The sequence below is a fragment of the Nicotiana sylvestris genome, chromosome 10, assembly GCF_000393655.2.
Source record: "Nicotiana sylvestris chromosome 10, ASM39365v2, whole genome shotgun sequence".
NCBI classification, from domain to species: domain Eukaryota; kingdom Viridiplantae; phylum Streptophyta; class Magnoliopsida; order Solanales; family Solanaceae; genus Nicotiana; species Nicotiana sylvestris.
The window spans coordinates 152,997,146-153,014,023 of NC_091066.1; the positions used below are offsets into that span (position 1 = coordinate 152,997,146).

General features: G+C 38.6%; 1 protein-coding gene across 1 annotated transcript; it reads left to right on the forward strand.

Moving 5' to 3' along the window:
* The first annotated feature begins 14,792 nt into the window (after positions 1-14,792).
* Positions 14,793-16,575, forward strand: LOC138880136 (uncharacterized). The gene is made up of 2 exons (XM_070159799.1): positions 14,793-15,377; positions 16,327-16,575. Exons 1-2 carry the CDS (start codon positions 14,793-14,795, stop codon positions 16,573-16,575), a joined length of 834 nt encoding a protein of 277 aa, XP_070015900.1.
* The last annotated feature ends 303 nt before the right edge of the window (positions 16,576-16,878 follow it).

Consider the following 16,878-nt stretch of genomic DNA (forward strand, 5'->3'; position numbering starts at 1 on the left):
AAGTTACTTAATTACATCAATAAATGCAAAATGAATAAATGTCAATGCATGAAAATAAGTTTTCCAAAGTTTTACCCAAAAAGTCAAAAATCTCCCCCGGGCCCACATGGTCAAAACCCCGAAGTTCGAACCAAAACCCGATTACCCATTTCCCCACAAACCCAAATATATAATTTGTTTTGAAATCAGACCTCAAATCAAGGTTCAAATCCCCAATTTTTGAAAAACCTAGGTTCTACCCAAAACAACCAATTTCCCCCATGAAAATCATTAATTTAGAGTTGAAATCATGTGAAAAGATGTTAATGATTGAAGAAAATAAGTTAGAAATGACTTACAATCGATTTGGAGAAGAAATTGCCTTTGAAAAATCGCCCTAGAGTGTTTTGATTTTGAAAGAGTGTAAAAAATGGTTGAAATGCGTCTAAGTTATGAATTTACAGGTCTCTGATGTCGCAATTGTAACCAGGGTTTGCAATTGCGAACCTTTCAGAATTCTGAGACTTTCGCATTTGCGAAGAAATTTATAATATTTGCGACCACCCCTTATTTCTGAGGGGTTCGCATTTGCGAAGTAGGCGTCGCATTTGCGATTGGGGCCTTCCGCATTTGCGAGCCAAATGGTCACATTTGTGATCAGGCCTGCCCAAACCTTTGTTCGCATTTGCGAAGCCTGCAGACCTGATCATACCAGCTGAAAACCTGCAATTTTCCTAAGTCCAAATTCCACCCCGTGGCCTATCAAAAACTCACCCGAGTCCTCGGGGCTCCAAACCAAACATGTGTACCAACCTAAAAACTTCATATGCACTTGCTCGTGCATTCAAATCACTAAAATAACATCAACAACTATGAATTTAGCATCAAAATCATGGAATTTCTTAAGAACTTTAAATTTGCCAAATTTCTCAAATAAGGTCTGATTCACATCATTTCAAATCCGTTTCTTACCAATTTTCACAAGCTTGACTCAAATCAAATATAAGACCTGTACCGGGCTCCGAAACCAAAATACAGGTCCGATCCCAATAGTTTCAAACACATTTCACTTTCAAAAACTCATAATTAATTCAGCAAAATAATTTCTTTCAAAAATTCATTTCTCGGGCTGGGGACCTCGGAATTTGATTCCAGGCATACGCTTAAGTCCCATATTTTCCTACAGACCCTCCGGGACCGTCAAATCACGGGTCCGGGTCCATTTACCCAAAATGATGACCGAAGTCAACTTAATTCATTTTAAAATCAAAATTCATCATTTATCATAGATTTTCACATATTGGCTTTTCGGTTATGCGCCCGAATTGTGCACGCAAATTGAGGTGATGCTGAAAGAGATTTTTAAGGCCTCGGAATGCAGAATTCATTTCTTAAACAAGTGATGACCTTTTGGGTCATCACATTTAAGCTCGTAAAGTCTAGGATCAATTAGGTCTTCATGGGTTATAATGTAGGCTAAGAGACAGGTAGAATAGATATGGATAAGAGTGACTAACCCTCCTAAGCACTTTTAATACAATACACTTTAACTTTTAAGCGCATCCTCTTCATGATCACTCAACATATCGCTACGACACCGTAAATAACGTAGCCAATTGACTTTAAGCACATCCACATAAGCACTAGCACATATCAAAGTGAATTGGAGGGACTTTCTTTTTTGTTCGAAATCTTTTCAACACCCTCCATCAATTGGTATTTCCAGCTAATAGCTCTCTCTATTCACACATGCACCTTTTGGCCTTTCTCTCTCTATTCACACATGCACCTTTTGGCCTTTCTATGGTTCCACTCAAAAACTACTCAATCTCTTTCCCTTCACTTCTAACGACTTAAGTGCTTTCAGAGGTAAAGGTTCAACAAGATTTAATTAAGAACAAAAGGATTTGTCTTGTAATGTGGGTACCAAAGAAAAGGTTTACAGACTCAAATGGGCTGACAAAGGATAATTTTTATCACTGGTAGGCAAATAGACTGAAGGATCAATCAAAGAAATGCCTATATCATTTCCTAAACTCACAAGACTTAATCATTTCGCTTCAACTCACACACGGGGCAAGTTCTAGACTAACGAGGGATGACACAGAGTACAACCAAAATCTCACCTCATATAATGCACATGACTTACTCAGGACGGCTAAGACCCCATTCTCAAGTTAAAGCAACTATCACAGTCATCATATAATCCAAACACTAGGAAGTAACAACAAGAGTTAATAGATGAGACCAAGCGTCAAAAGAAACACATATATTGTCAAGGCATATAGTCACACGAATAAAAAAGAAAGTACGTAGTGCAAATACTCCAGCTCTAAGCCCCAACATATAACATGTCAAAAAGTATAGATACTCAAGTTCTTCCCATTCCATTATCAATTGAAAAAAAGAAAAAAAATCTTTTTATATTTTTCTTTAGACTTTAAACCCCCAAGAAAACTGTTTAGGAAGTCCATCGTTGGGAAAAGTACAAACCTTTTTGAAATTTTATTTGAAAAACAAAAATTACTACCCGGTTCAAAGAGTCATCCCTTAGAAAAGAACAATGGTCATAAGAAAAACCAAGAGGGTTATTTATACCTAAATTTATTTTTCAATTTTTTCCCCAACAAATATAGAATAACACAACTAAACTAGCATAGGAATCCACCCAAACAGTCTCTTCACCCCACACTTAAAATTGTGTATTGTCCCCAATGCATACCCATAAATATAAAAAGGGTAAAAGAAACTCCCACCTCGAGATGAAAATAAAAATAAAAATAATAGAAAATAGTAAAGCTGGGTTGCCTCCCAACAAACGCTTGATTTAACATCGTGGCACGACGCGGATAATATTTTGTCTCCACCTCGAGCTTATGAATTGAACCCCAAGTTTTGCTTCAAGTTTATGATTATGCTACTGGGGCGGTACAAATTCTTGCTATCCAAACATTAAATAAATTGTCATGCATTTTTTGGCTCTCGACCGAGGAGTGTCACCTTGCCTAGACGACCTTGAAACCTTCAAAATATAAGGCTCATCTACCTCTTCCGTTCACTCCTTTGTATGCTCGTAAGGATCCATTTTCATTTCACCATCAGAACACAAGGTAGAGAAGTGTTTGGAATGAGGTCCAACGTGCTCAAATACATGAATTTCAAGATTTTCGACACCCTTAACACCAATCACACTAGAGTCAACTAAATATGTATCCTCAATGTCCCTGGTTGACTTTAGTATCTCTTCTACAACATCGACATCCTCAAATTCTAGTTTTATAGATTGTTGGTGTTCTACTATGGACCCTTATATTGGCACCTCAATTTCTGTCTCTAATGCATACTGCTCCTGGCTACTATTCAAAATATTATCTTGTTGAGCATGTAAAGCTTCAACCAATTGCCTCACTTGTGCCTCCAGGTTAAGAATAGTTGCATCTTGCCTTTGAATAGTATCCCATTGTCTTTGGTTAGTATCCCCTAGCCTTTGTATTTGCAGTTGTTTCTCATTACTTCATTCCATGGGGTACTTTAACATATCTTTGATCTCCTTCATGTCATCTTCCCTGGGCTTTTTGTTCCTGTTAACTTCACAAGAAAAAGTAGAACCATCATAATAAAGGTTTGAGAAAGGATTAAGAAATATATGCACAACTATGAAAGTGATCATCTTGACCACCACACATTTCAAACACATTCCACACATAAGATTGAGTTGGTGCACATAATTCGCTCTCGGGAATATTTTAATAATTTTGCCACGGTGGTTTCCTCCACAACATGCATAAGGATGATCAAAAGTAGAATTACCAACATCAAAACTCTTATAATTCCATGATGCCATATTTCTCAACAAACAAATAAAACTAAAATAAAAAAATCAAATACTAAAAAATAAAATAAAAGTTCAAACTTGAAACCTAGCAATATGTATACCTATAGCTACACCGTTAGTTCTCCAAAAACGGTGCAAAATTTGATTACGCTCAACTCTAGTCCGAAAAAGGATAAGCAGTCGCTGCAAATATAATCTGGTCTAAAAGTCCGGAGTCGAATTCCACAAAAAATTAAGGTTTAGCTACAATTGTTCACTAACACCAAGAAGACAAGCTTGAACAATTTCTGTGTTATAAATATTAAGATTCTTATGTCTAACTAATTAACTAACAAATTAAAATAAAAAATTAACAACTAAAGATACTAAGGGTTGGAGACAAGATTAAGAGGTCTAGACTTATAATTTTCCCCAATTGTCGGAATCCTTCCCGCTACGTCTCCTATAATTTCGCTTAATTATTCTCTACTGATTGTGAGCATTTCAGGTGTCGTAATTCTCTCCCGATCAATTACATCAATTTACTAGGCATATTCTCTCGAACTACGCTACCTGGCACAATCTCACCGCTTACTATGATCACGTCAAGACTTAGTTATTCCTAAACCCACCTTTAAACCTGCCGTATCGATTCCTCATATACGTTAGGAGTGACGTTGTTCAACAACGACCTAAATATGTACCCTTTCCCAAGCAATACATAATAAATAGGCACAGTCAATTGAGGAATTAATAAAAACATCGTATTTAAAGTAACAATATGATACAACACAATAGGGAACGACCATCCAAACAAGCTGTAAACTTGAAGATTTTTAATACAGTTTGCAACTTCTATTTTTAATTCTTAAAATTTTCAAATTTAAAGTATACAACAACTAAATCAAAATTCAATTGATAACATTGCAAATTCATTCAAAGCTTACAAACACATTTTCTATTTTAATAAACTTAAGAAGGGAAAATTCAAATCGATCTTATGTTCTTTCTTTGTCTTCTCGTTCTAATCCAATTCCATCTCTGACCTTCTACTTCTACCTTCCTTCAGCTTCATATCTCACATGTGAGTGACGATGAAACAAATGTCTAACTAGAGTATCCATCCTCCCTCAATTACTCAGGCTCATGCTTAAATGATTGAGTACAAATTTTACATTAAATCGTATATGTGATTCTTCATTGCTTCGTACATTTACTCTCTTAAATGTTGAAATTTTTGTAAATTTTGGTTGTTAAGTTGCTATTGTTGATTAAAACTGTTTGGGAAGTGAGTATCCGCAACGGAAATTAAAAGGTAATGAATTTAAATGGCGGAACAAGGACAAATTAAGATATTGACAAATGATGCTATGGTGAGATCGGGTTGCGCCCAGCAACACATTGTATGTGTTATATTTGTTTGTAACTGTTGGATTTGCCTCGTTATTTAAAATGACTTTATAAGACTTGTTATTCTGGGCTCTCTAGTAGATGGTTTTCAAATTTGTTTTTACGAATTAACTGCTTTACTTTCATTTCCTGTCTTTCCTGTTATTGTATTATTATTGCGTACATGTTATTATAAGTGACTTGTCTTAGTCTCGTCATTACTTCGTCGAGGATAGGCTCAGCACTTACAAAGTACATGAGGTCGGTTGTACTCATACTATACTGTACACTTCTTGTGCAGATACCGGAGTTGGTCCTAACGGTGCTGAGTGAGATTGCTCAGATCTAGCTATTAGTGGAGACTTGAGGTATAGCTGCATGGCGTCCGCAACTTTAAAGTCTCCTTCTACATAATGTTAACTATTTATCTTGATTCAAACAATTATGATTTATTCAGGCTATTATCTGTAGTTCTCTAGATGCTCATGTATTCGTGATACCAGTTCCTCGGATTGTACTTAGATTACACCGTTTATTAGCTTATCACTCTATTTCAGACAATTCAGCTTTATTGTTATCATTTGATTTGAATTGTTAAAAATGATTAATAATTATAGCTAATGTTGGCTTTCCTAACAAGTGAAATGTTAGGCGTCATCACGGTTTCACGAGTGGAAATTTTGGGTCGTGACACAATTGTTGTTTTAGTTTTCATAATTAATTTTAGTTAGAAGTCATCCCAACTAAAGTGTTAATCATCCTAAATAGCGTTAAGCTAAAAATTACTTGAACAATTTTTAAATCCAATCCCTGTAAAGACGGATAATTAAACGATACTATCTTTAACTAGCGAGCATTAATTCTGTATTGTATTTTGCGCTCGTCGCTTTTCAGTTATTGATATCTTATGCAATTCAAATTAATAATGATTTAGTTGATATCAAATTATCTATAAGGAAGGAGTTCTTAACTAAATTGTATTTTAAAAACTCAGCCAATAAGTGCGTAGATTTAGTATTTTAATTTTTCAGTTGAATTTGAAGTCCTGAATATTAGGAGAGCTTTTAAAATATTACAATTATATACAGTACATTATTTGTTATTTTGTAAGATAAAATTTAGACTTTTTAAAGTTATAAAAGTCACTCAATATTTTGGGATATTTTGGTCATTTAACATTTAGCCTGAAAGATTCGTACTTTTATAATATATATATATATATATATATATATATATATATATATATATATATAGATAGATAGATAGATAAATAAATATAAATATAGATATAAATAGATTAAAATTTCGTGCCAATTAATAATAGACCTCTTCTAACGACATGCAAAAAGAAAATTGTGCTAAAATAGTAGTTTTATTATAAAGTCCTTCACTGAAATAAAGACAAATTTAATAACTATTCCCTCTGTTTCAATTTAGATGACACACTTTCCTTATTAGTATGTTTAAAAAAGAATGACACATTTCTACAATTGAGTAGAAATGAAAATAATTCAACTTTAAACTCTTTATTTTACTCATCAAAATTTAATGTACATAACTCTAGTAAAAAAAGATTGAATTTATGTTTTTATGTCTATCTCTATTCGAACTCCCTAGAGTATATTTTGAATGAGAAACTTACACAAATATCCCAAATAAATCTCAACTTATCAATCTCTAGCCATTAGTCATAGACTTACCAAAACTAGCCAACAAAAATTGAAAAACCAAATAATAGGGTTATTTCTATCAAAGAATCACATGCAAAAATCACCTTCCATATTTCTAAGCATGATTAGTAACATTACATACAAGACGGAAAGGAAATTTCATGGACGAGGTAGCAAATAATGTGATGAAATACAAAAATCTATAGAATATTCCAAAAATCTAAACAAAAAGGAACTTTTTCAATGGGTATAGTTGAAATTCATTGAAAATATATCGATAAATCAATATACAAAATTTGAGGAAGATTGGAGGTGATTTGGACTGGTTTTGTATCAAAATTCGTAATTAAATCGAGTTCAAAAAAGTCTTCTGTGACACATGTATCAAACATGTATCACGCATGTAACTCACACACAGGTATACATGGATATACATGTGATACACAATTGATACAAATATGATACATATGTGATACACAAATGATACACAGTATGATACACATATCATTTTTTTCATGTTCAGCTTTTACTTCGAATTTTTAATTCAAACCACCTCAAAACTTCACCAAATCATCCCAAAACTGAGATTCAAGCTCCTTAAGTTGTGCCCAATCTATTCTAATAACACTCGCTCAAAACAAAGAAAAAATTTGATATTTTTGTGCTACAAATAGCTAATTGGCTAATTTGGCTAATATTAATAATATTTTATCAATTGACCAATTTTTGTAATAAGCTACTTATAAATAGACATAGCTGGTAATTTACCATTTTGAATTTGTCGACTATATTATGCCCAAATTCCCACTCATGAGGATCTGATTGAATTGACGGAAGCTGTAACAAGTGCATAGAGGACATTTTGATCCTAAAAATTTGAACTGGAAAAATAAAAATTCAAGACGCATTTGCTAACTTTTAAATAGAAGCCCATTAGAATGACTACCTGGTGTCGTTTCTACAATATTATTACAGGTCAATCGATTAGAGAACCGGGTAGTCAATTAAATATTAAGTATATGTGCAAGCCTTCCTTAATCACATGAGATTCTTTTCTTTTTTTATCATCATATGAGATTCTCAAAAATAATTTATACTATATATAGGTTAATTAATATTGTATATAGAGCTATTCTCTTCTGTGTACTACTCTTCTTGCTGACAACATTCACTCTTTTTCTTATTTGTCCATTAATTTTGCAATGAAGAATCCACGTTTTTATTCTCTTATTGAGGGTAAGAGATGCCCTATGTGCACTAAACCTTTCCGCATATCACCATACACAACAACCATTAATACTGATTCAAAGCTTAGGGAACGAGAAGATCCCAAAATGGATATCTCAATCTACAATATAATCTTTAAACAAAGGCACCAAAAAGAGAAAAAGGCTTTTTCTCAGCTTGCATTATTGAAATATGCATGGTAAGCACACGTTTATATAGATAAGAAAAAATATCATCACTACTATTTTGATCTTTGGTACTGCTATGATTTCATTTCACAGAATCCCAATCATCTCTCTGTCTCAAGTTCTAAAATTAGAAAAAATGTAAAGAATACGAAAAACACAAGGGAATCTGTGATTATACCTTATTTTCCAACAGATTCTCTGAAGCAAAATGAATCAAAGCCTTGGGAACAAGAAGAACCCAGAAAGGATATCTGAATCTACAAGATGATCTTTGAACAAAGGCACTAAACAGAGAAAAAGTGTGATGACCCAAAAGGTCATCTCGTGTTTTATAACCCAATTCGAGGTTTCGAGACATTCAAGACCTCATTTTCTTTTCTTTTTTTCAATTTGCATGCACAGTCCAGGCGCGCTTCCGGAAAGCCCTTATGTGAAAATTTGAGAAAAATGCTAATTTTACCTTTAAAATTGAATTTAAGTTGACTTTGGTCAATATTTTAGATAAACAGACCCGAACCCAAAATTGGACAGTCCTGGAGGGCCTGTAAAAAAATATGGGACTTGGGCGTATGTCCGGAATTGAATTCCGAGGTCCATAGCCCAAGAAATGAATTTTTGAAGAAAATTGTTTAACTGAAAAATATAAGGAGTTTAGAAATTGAACAATGTTTGAATTTGATGGTATCGGACCCGTATTTTAATTTCGAAGTCCGGTACAGGTTTAATATGGTATTTATGTTGTGTCTGTAAAATTTGGAAAGAAACGGGATTCATATGACGTGATTCAGACCCTCGATTGTGAAAATAGTAACTTTAAGAGTTCTTGAGATTTTCATTGATTTTGATGCTAAATTTGTTGTTTAAGATGTTATTTAGGAGATTTGATCGCATGAGCAAGTCCGTATGATGTTTTTAGGTTTGTGTGCATGTTTGGGATGGAGCCCAGGGGGCTCGGGTGAGTTTCAGATAGGCTATGAAGTGATTTACTCTTAGAAAATATGGTGTAAGATTGATGTATCTGGTATCTGTTACAATGTGCTTCGCGATCGCGTAGTCACTCTTGCGATCGCGTAGTCACTCTCGCGATCGTGAAGAGGGAACTGGGCTGGGGAGGATCTTACTCTACGCAAACGTGAGACCATGGTAGCGAACACAGAGCATTGGGGGGACTGCTCTACGCGAATGCGACCGGTCACCCGCAAACGCGTAGCTTTAGGAGGGCTGGTCAGGGAACCTAGGGAAAACCTACGCGAACGCGAACCCCTTACCGCGAATGCGAAGGCAGGGCGGGGCTAAACCTTCGCGAACGCGTAGCTTTTCCTGCGATTGCGTAAGTTCTTAGAAGGTTGCTCTTCGCGAACGCGACAGTGCTCACGCGAACGCGATGAACACTGTCGCTCATCACTTAAAACAGAAGTCGAACGGGAATAAGGCCATAATTTCATATTTTCAAAAAACTAGAAGGCATAGAGACGATTTTCAAGAGGCAAGTTCTTCCCCAAAGTGTTGGTATATGATTCTAAACCACTTTCTTTCAATTACCCATTGTATTTCATTAATTTTCATCCAAAAATCTGGGGGTTTTCATGGTAGAAATTAGGGATTTGGGTAGAATTAGGGCTTTTTGTATAATTGGAATTTAGATCTCGATTTGGGGTCAGATTTCAAAACTAATTGCATATTCGGGCTCGTGAGTGAATGGGTAATCGAATTTTGGTCCGAACTTCGAGTTTTGACCAAGCGGGCCCGTGGTCGATTTTTAACTTTTTGGAGAAAATGGTAGAAATCCTATAATTAAGCATTGGAGTTGAATTCTTTGGCATTTATTGATGTTGTTAAGTTAATTATGGCCAGATACAAGTAAATTGGAAGTGGAATCAAAAGGGAAAGCGGTTTTTGAGGCTTGAATTTGGCCGTGAAATCCGAGGTAAGTGTTTGGTCTAACCTTATCTTGAGGGAATAGGTGTTGTGTCTTATTTGCTACATGTTAGTGTTGTGTACGACGTATAAGTGTGGTGACAAGTATCTATACTTTGGTGTCGAGCATGCCCGTGAGTCTTATACTGTGATCGTTGTGATTCTTATTATGTACTATCTATGCCTAAATTGATGTTTATCCATATTGAACAAGACTTATGATATTTTCTTGGTATTTGTTCGTTGTTGAGTATTGACCCAAATTGAGATTTAGTTTGTGAAGTTAACTGTCGGAACGAGATTGGTTATAGTTGATTCCCTTGTTGGGATGTATTTATTTCTAGTATTGATTCCCTTGCTGGGATGTTATTGTTTCTACTGTTTGGGTGAGGAAAGAGAGATAAAGCACGAAGGGTGATGCCATGCACATTCATACTTATGAATTTGGTGAGGAGGAGTGATAAAGCACGAAGGGTGATGTCGTGCACATTTACATTTCTAATATGCATATGGTGAGGAAGAGAGATAAAGCACGAAGGGTGAGGCCGCGCACATTTCTAATATTCATATGGTGAGGAAGAGTGATAAAGCACGAAGGGTGATGCCATGCACATTTTCATTATTGATTGCATGGTAAGGATTGAGAGTAAAAGCACGAAGGGTGATGCAGTGCATTCATTTTCTGTTGGCTAAGATTAATTGCTGTTATCAGTTCAAGTGCTTTAATTGTTTCGTTTCCGTTACTTCTGTGTTTCCTTATTCTGGTATCCCCATAGCATGTTTCCTCTTCCCGTTAATTTCTGTCTAGATTCTATAATTATTATTCCATTAGATATTGTTAAACTGCATAGATTATGATGTTTGGTCGTGGCCTAGCCTCATCACTACTTCGTCGAGATTAGGCTCGATACTTACCAGTACATGGGGTCGGTTGTACTGATACTATAGAGTCCCGGTACTGGACCCTACATACCGTAGTTCGAGGTTGCTACCTTCAGTCCAGTGGGACCCGAGGTAGTCCTCTAAACGTCCGCAGGCCTTGGCATCCCCTTATATTATATTTCCTTTCTGTTTTATCTATTTTTAGATAGATTTGTATTTTCTTGTTCATACTACTGTTTGTAGTATTCATAGATAGTCCATGAAATTGTGACACCAGTTCTGGCTGGAGTTTTATTATAGGTTTCGTATTAGTATTATGTTAAATTGTTAAATTCTGTTCTTCCGCATTTTGATTTCCGTTGATTTTCTTATATCATCTGGTAAATTGTTAAAGATAAAGGAAAAAGATAAAATAATCAGTAATGTTGGCTTGTCTAGAGGGTTCAATGTTAGGTGACATCACGGTCCCGACGGTGAAAAATTCGATTCGTGACAAGTTGGTATCAGAGCTCTAGGTCTCACAATTCACGGACAAGCTTAGTAGAGTCTAGGGGATCGGTACGGAGACGTTTGTGCTTATCCCCTATAGGCTACAGAGTTAGGAACAGTTTCACTTCTATTCATCTATGTCGTGCGGCTTGATTTCTCAATGCTAATTGAACTTCTACTCTGTTCTTTCGTAGATGGCGAGAACACATACTGCTTCATCAGCTGATCAGTAGCCCAAGCCCCCAGCTGCAGCTCCTACGAGGGTAGAGGACGAGGCCGAGGCCGTGCTAGAGGTTAAGGTAGGGGAAGAGCTTAACCCAAAGCAGCAGTACCAGTGGTGGAGCCTCAAGTAGAGTTTGATGATGAGGTTCCGGCCCTGACAGTTCCAGCAGGCCCTGTTCAAGTCCTAAAGGGGTTCATCGCTACCCCGGTACTGCAGGATGCTCTGGTCCGTCTAGTGGGTCTTATGGAGATGTCACTCAGGAAGTCATACTTCCTGTAGCACCAGCCGTTTCTCAGGCTGGAGAGGAGCACAGACTCCCGCTACTCGCACTCCGGAGTAGATGGTTCCCCAGTTTTAGACTCCAGCAGCTCAGCCAGTTGGGGTAGTTTCACCGAGTGTTGTAGCTGAGACCGGTGATGGATCAGCTATGTCCTCAGATGCTTTGTGGAGATTGGACCGGTTCACCAAGCTCTTCACTACTGCCTATGGTGGTACATCTTCAGAGGATCCCCAGGATTATTTGGATAGCTATCATGAGGTTCTTCAGAATATGGGGATAGTGGAAACCAATGGGGTCGACTTTATTGCTTTTCGTCTGTCAGGTTCCGCCAAAAATGATAGAGAGATTATTATTTGGCCAGACTAGCTGGATTACTAGCTCTCACTTGGGACCAGTTCTCGCATCTATTTCTCGAGAAGTTCCTTTCCATCACTCAGAGAGAGGAGTACTGCATGCGGTTCGAGCATCTTCAGTAGGGTTCTATGACTGCCACCCAGTATGAGACGAGGTTTATTGATTTGGCTCATCATGCTCTTCTGATACTCCCCACAGAGAGAGAGAGAGAGAGAGAGAGAGAGGGTGAGGAGGTTTATTGAGGGACTCGCTCAACCTATTAGATTGTAGATATCTAAGGAGACTGGGAGCGAGATCTTTTTTCAAGATGCAGCCAATGTAGCCCAAACGAGTTGAGATAGTTCTAGCTCAGGGAAGCGGTCAGGGGTCTGACAAGAGGCCTCTTCATTCTGGTAGATTCAGTGGTGCCTCATTTGGAGGCAGGGATTCTTATGGTAGAGGCCATCCTCCCAGGCCGTTTCATTTAGCACTTCAGGATTTTCATGGTGCTCCAGGTGGTCGTGGTTCTCATTTGCAGTATTCTGATCAGTTGACCTACAGTGCACTACCAGCTCCTATCAGTGCACCTTTGCTCCAGAGGTTTCAAGGTGGTTACTCAAGCCGTTGGGTCAGCAGCCGAAGTCTTGTTATACTTGTGGCGATACGAGGCACATTGCTAGATTTTGCCCTCGAGCCTTGAGTAGTTCTCAGCACCAGGGTCCCCGTGCCATAGTTCTAGCACCGGGTGTTTTACCACCCACTTAACCAGCTAGAGTAGGGGTCGAGGTTTTAGAGGTGGCGGTCAGGCTGTTAGAGGTAGAGGTCAGGCAGTTAAAGGTGGAGGCCAGCCAACAGGAGGCCGTCCTAGGGATGTAGTTCAGAGTGGCGGGGCTCAGCCTCGATATCATGCTTTCCCAGCTAGGCCTGAGGCTGAGTCCTCCGATACAATTATTACATGTACTGTTTTGGTTATTAGTAGAGATGTTTCAGTTCTGTTTGATCCACGGTCTACATACTTCTATGTGTCTTCTTATTTTTCTTCATATTTGGTTGTGCCTCATGATTCCTTGAGTGTTCCTGTATATGTGTTTACACCGGTGGGTGATTCTATTGGGGTAGATCGTGTCTATCGTTCATGCGTTGTCGCTATTGGGGTCTTGCGACCCGTGTAGATCTCCTACTTCTCAATATGGTAGACTTCGATGTCATTTGAGGGATGGATTGGTTGTCACCTCATCATGCTATATTGGATTGTTATGCCAAGACAGTGACATTAGCATTGTCGGGGTTGCCTCATTTGGAGTGGAGAGGTATTTCTGGTCATTCTACTAGTAGGGTTATCTCATATATAAAGGCTCGACATATGGTTGATAAGGGATGTTTGGCCTATTTGGTGTATATTCGTGATTCTAGTGCTAAGTTTCCTTCTATGGATTCTATGCCCGTTGTTCGTGATTTTCCAGAGGAATTTCCTTTAGACCTGTTAGGGATGCCACCCGACAGGGCTATTGACTTTTGTACTGATTTGGCTCCGGGCACTCAGCCTATTTCTATTCCGACATATCATATGGCCCCACTAGAGTTGAAAGAATTGAAAGAACAATTGCAGGACCTGCTTAATAAATGCTTTATTAGACCTAGTGTCTCGCCTTGGGGTGTGCCAGTGTTGTTTGTTAAGAAGAAAGATGAGTCGATGAGGATGTACATAGATTATCGGCAGTTGAACAAAGTTACCATCAAGAACAAGTATCCATTGCCGAAGATTGATGATTTGTTTAATCAGCTTCAGGGTGCCAATGTATTTTCGAAGATTGATTTGAGGTCTGGATACCATCAGTTGAGGATTAGGGCATCCGATGTCCCTAAGACATCTTTCCACACTCAGTACGGGCATTATGAGCTCTTAGTGATGTCATTTGGGTTGACAAATGCCCCAACAACTTTTATGGATTTGATGAGCGGTGTGTTCAAGCCTTATTTGGATTCCTTAGTGATTGTCTTCATTAATGATATTTTGATCTACTCCTGCAGCCGGGAGGATCACGAGCAACATCTTCGAGTCATTCTTCAGAATTTGAGAGACATCCAGATATATACTAAGTTTTCAAAATGTGTGTTTTGGTTGAGTTCAGTAACATTTCTGGGTCATGTCGTATCAGTAGATGATATTCAGGTTGATCTTAAGAAGATTGAGGCAGTCAAGGACTGGCCTAAACCCACATCAGCTATAGAGATCCGGAGTTTCTTGGGTTTGGCGGGTTATTACCATCGGTTTGTGGATGGGTTTTCATCTATTGCAACCCCAATAACCAGGTTGACCTAGAAAGGTACACAGTTCAGGTGGTCAGATCAGTGTGAGGCGAGCTTTCAGAAGCTCAAGAAAGCCTTGACCACGACGCCGATGTTGGTATTACCCACAAGATCAGGGCCATATACAGTATATTGTGATGCATCTCATATTGGACTTGGTATGGTGTTGATGAAGAATGGCAAGGTTATTGCATATGCTTCTCGGCAACTGAAAATTCACAAGAAAAATTATCCAGTTCATGATTTGGAGCTAGCATCCATTGTTCACGCGCTAAAGATTTGGAGGCATTATTTATATGGTGTGTCATGTGAGGTGTTCACAGATCACAAGAGTTTGCAATATTTATTCAAGCAAAAAGAGCTCAATTTGAGGATGAGGAGGTGTTTGGAGATATTGAAAGACTATGATATTACCATCTTATATCATCCTAGGAAAGACAATGTAGTGGCTGATGCTTTTAGTAGGAAGTCAGCTAGTATGGGCAGCCTTGCATATATTTCAGTCGGTGAGAGACCGCTTGCTTTGGATGTTCATGCTTTAGCCAATCAGTTTGTGAGGTTGGATGTTTCTAAGCCCAGCCGTGTTCTAGCTTACTCAGTTGCTCGTTCTGCATTATTTGAGCGTATCCGAGATCAGCAGTATGATAACACTCATTTGCTTGTCCTTAGGGACACAGTGTGGCACGGTGGTGCCAAGTAGGTTACAGTCGGAGATGATGGAGTTTTGAGGATGCAGGGTCGTGTTTGTGTACCTAATGTGGATGGACTTCGTGAGTTGATTCTAGAGGAGGCCCATAGTTCCTGGTATTTTATTCATCCGGGAGCCACTAAGATGTATCAGGACTTGCAGCAACATTATTGGTAGAGGATGATGAAGAAGGATTTTTTTACGTATGTAGCTCGGTGTTTGAATTGTCAGCAGGTAAAGTACGAGTATTAGAGGCCTGGTGGTTTGCTTCAGAAGAGTGAGATTCCTGAGTGGAAGTGGGATTGTATCACTATGGACTTTGTTGTTGGACTCCCACGGGCTCAGAGGAAGTTCGATACAGTGTGGGTTATTATTGATAGGCTGATCAAGTCAGCACATTTTGTTCCTGTGGCAGTCTCCTATTCTTCTGAGCGGTTGGCAGAGATTTATATCTGTGAGATCGTTCGTCTTCATGGTGTGCCCGTGTCTATCATTTCTGATCGAGGTACGCAGTTTACCTAGCATTTCTGGAGAGCAATGCTGCGTGAGTTGGGTAGGCGGGTAGAGTTGAGCACATCGTTTCATCCTCAGACGGATGGACAGTCCGAGCATACTATTCAAATTTTGGAAGATATGCTCCGAGTATGTGTTATGGACTTTGGAGGTTCTTGGGATCAGTTCTTGCTATTAGCAGAGCTTACATACAACAACAGTTACCAGTCGAGTATCCAGATGGCTCCCTATGAGTCATTATATGGTAGGCGTTGTCGATCACTAGTTGGGTGGTTTTAGCCGGGAGAGGCTCGGTTGTTGGGTACGGATTTAGTTCAGGATGCCTTGGAGAAGGTTAAGATCATTCGGGATAAGTTTCGTACAGCTTAGTCCAGGTAGAAGAGTTATGCCAATCGTAAGGATCATGATGTGGCATTCATGGTAGGAGAAAGTGTTGCTTCGGGTGTTGCTTCGGGTGTCGCCCATGAAGGGCGTGATAAGATTTGGGAAGAAGGGCAAGCTAAGCCCTAGTTTCAGCGGTTCATTTAGGATCCTGGATCGAGTGGGAGAGGTGGCTTACAGACTTGTGTTGCCGCCAGGTTTATCAGCTGTGCATCTAGTATTTCATGTCTCCATGCTTCAGAAGTATCACGACGATCCATCATACGTGCTAGACTTCAGCACTGTCCAGTAGGACAAGGACTTGACCTATGAGGAGCGGTAGCTATTCTGGACTGGTAGGTTAGTCAGTTGAGATCGAAGAATTTCCCTTCATTTCATGTGCAGTGGAGAGGTCAACCTGTTGAGGCAGCGACCTGGGAGTCCAAGTCCAATATGCAGAGCCGATATCCCCATCTTTTCCCCAACTCAGGTATTTTTCTATGTCCGTTCGAGGACAAATAATTGTTTTAGAGGTGGATAATGTGATGACCCAAAAGGTCATCTCGTGTTTTATAACCCAATTCGGGGTTCCGAGGCCTTCAAGACCTCATTTTCT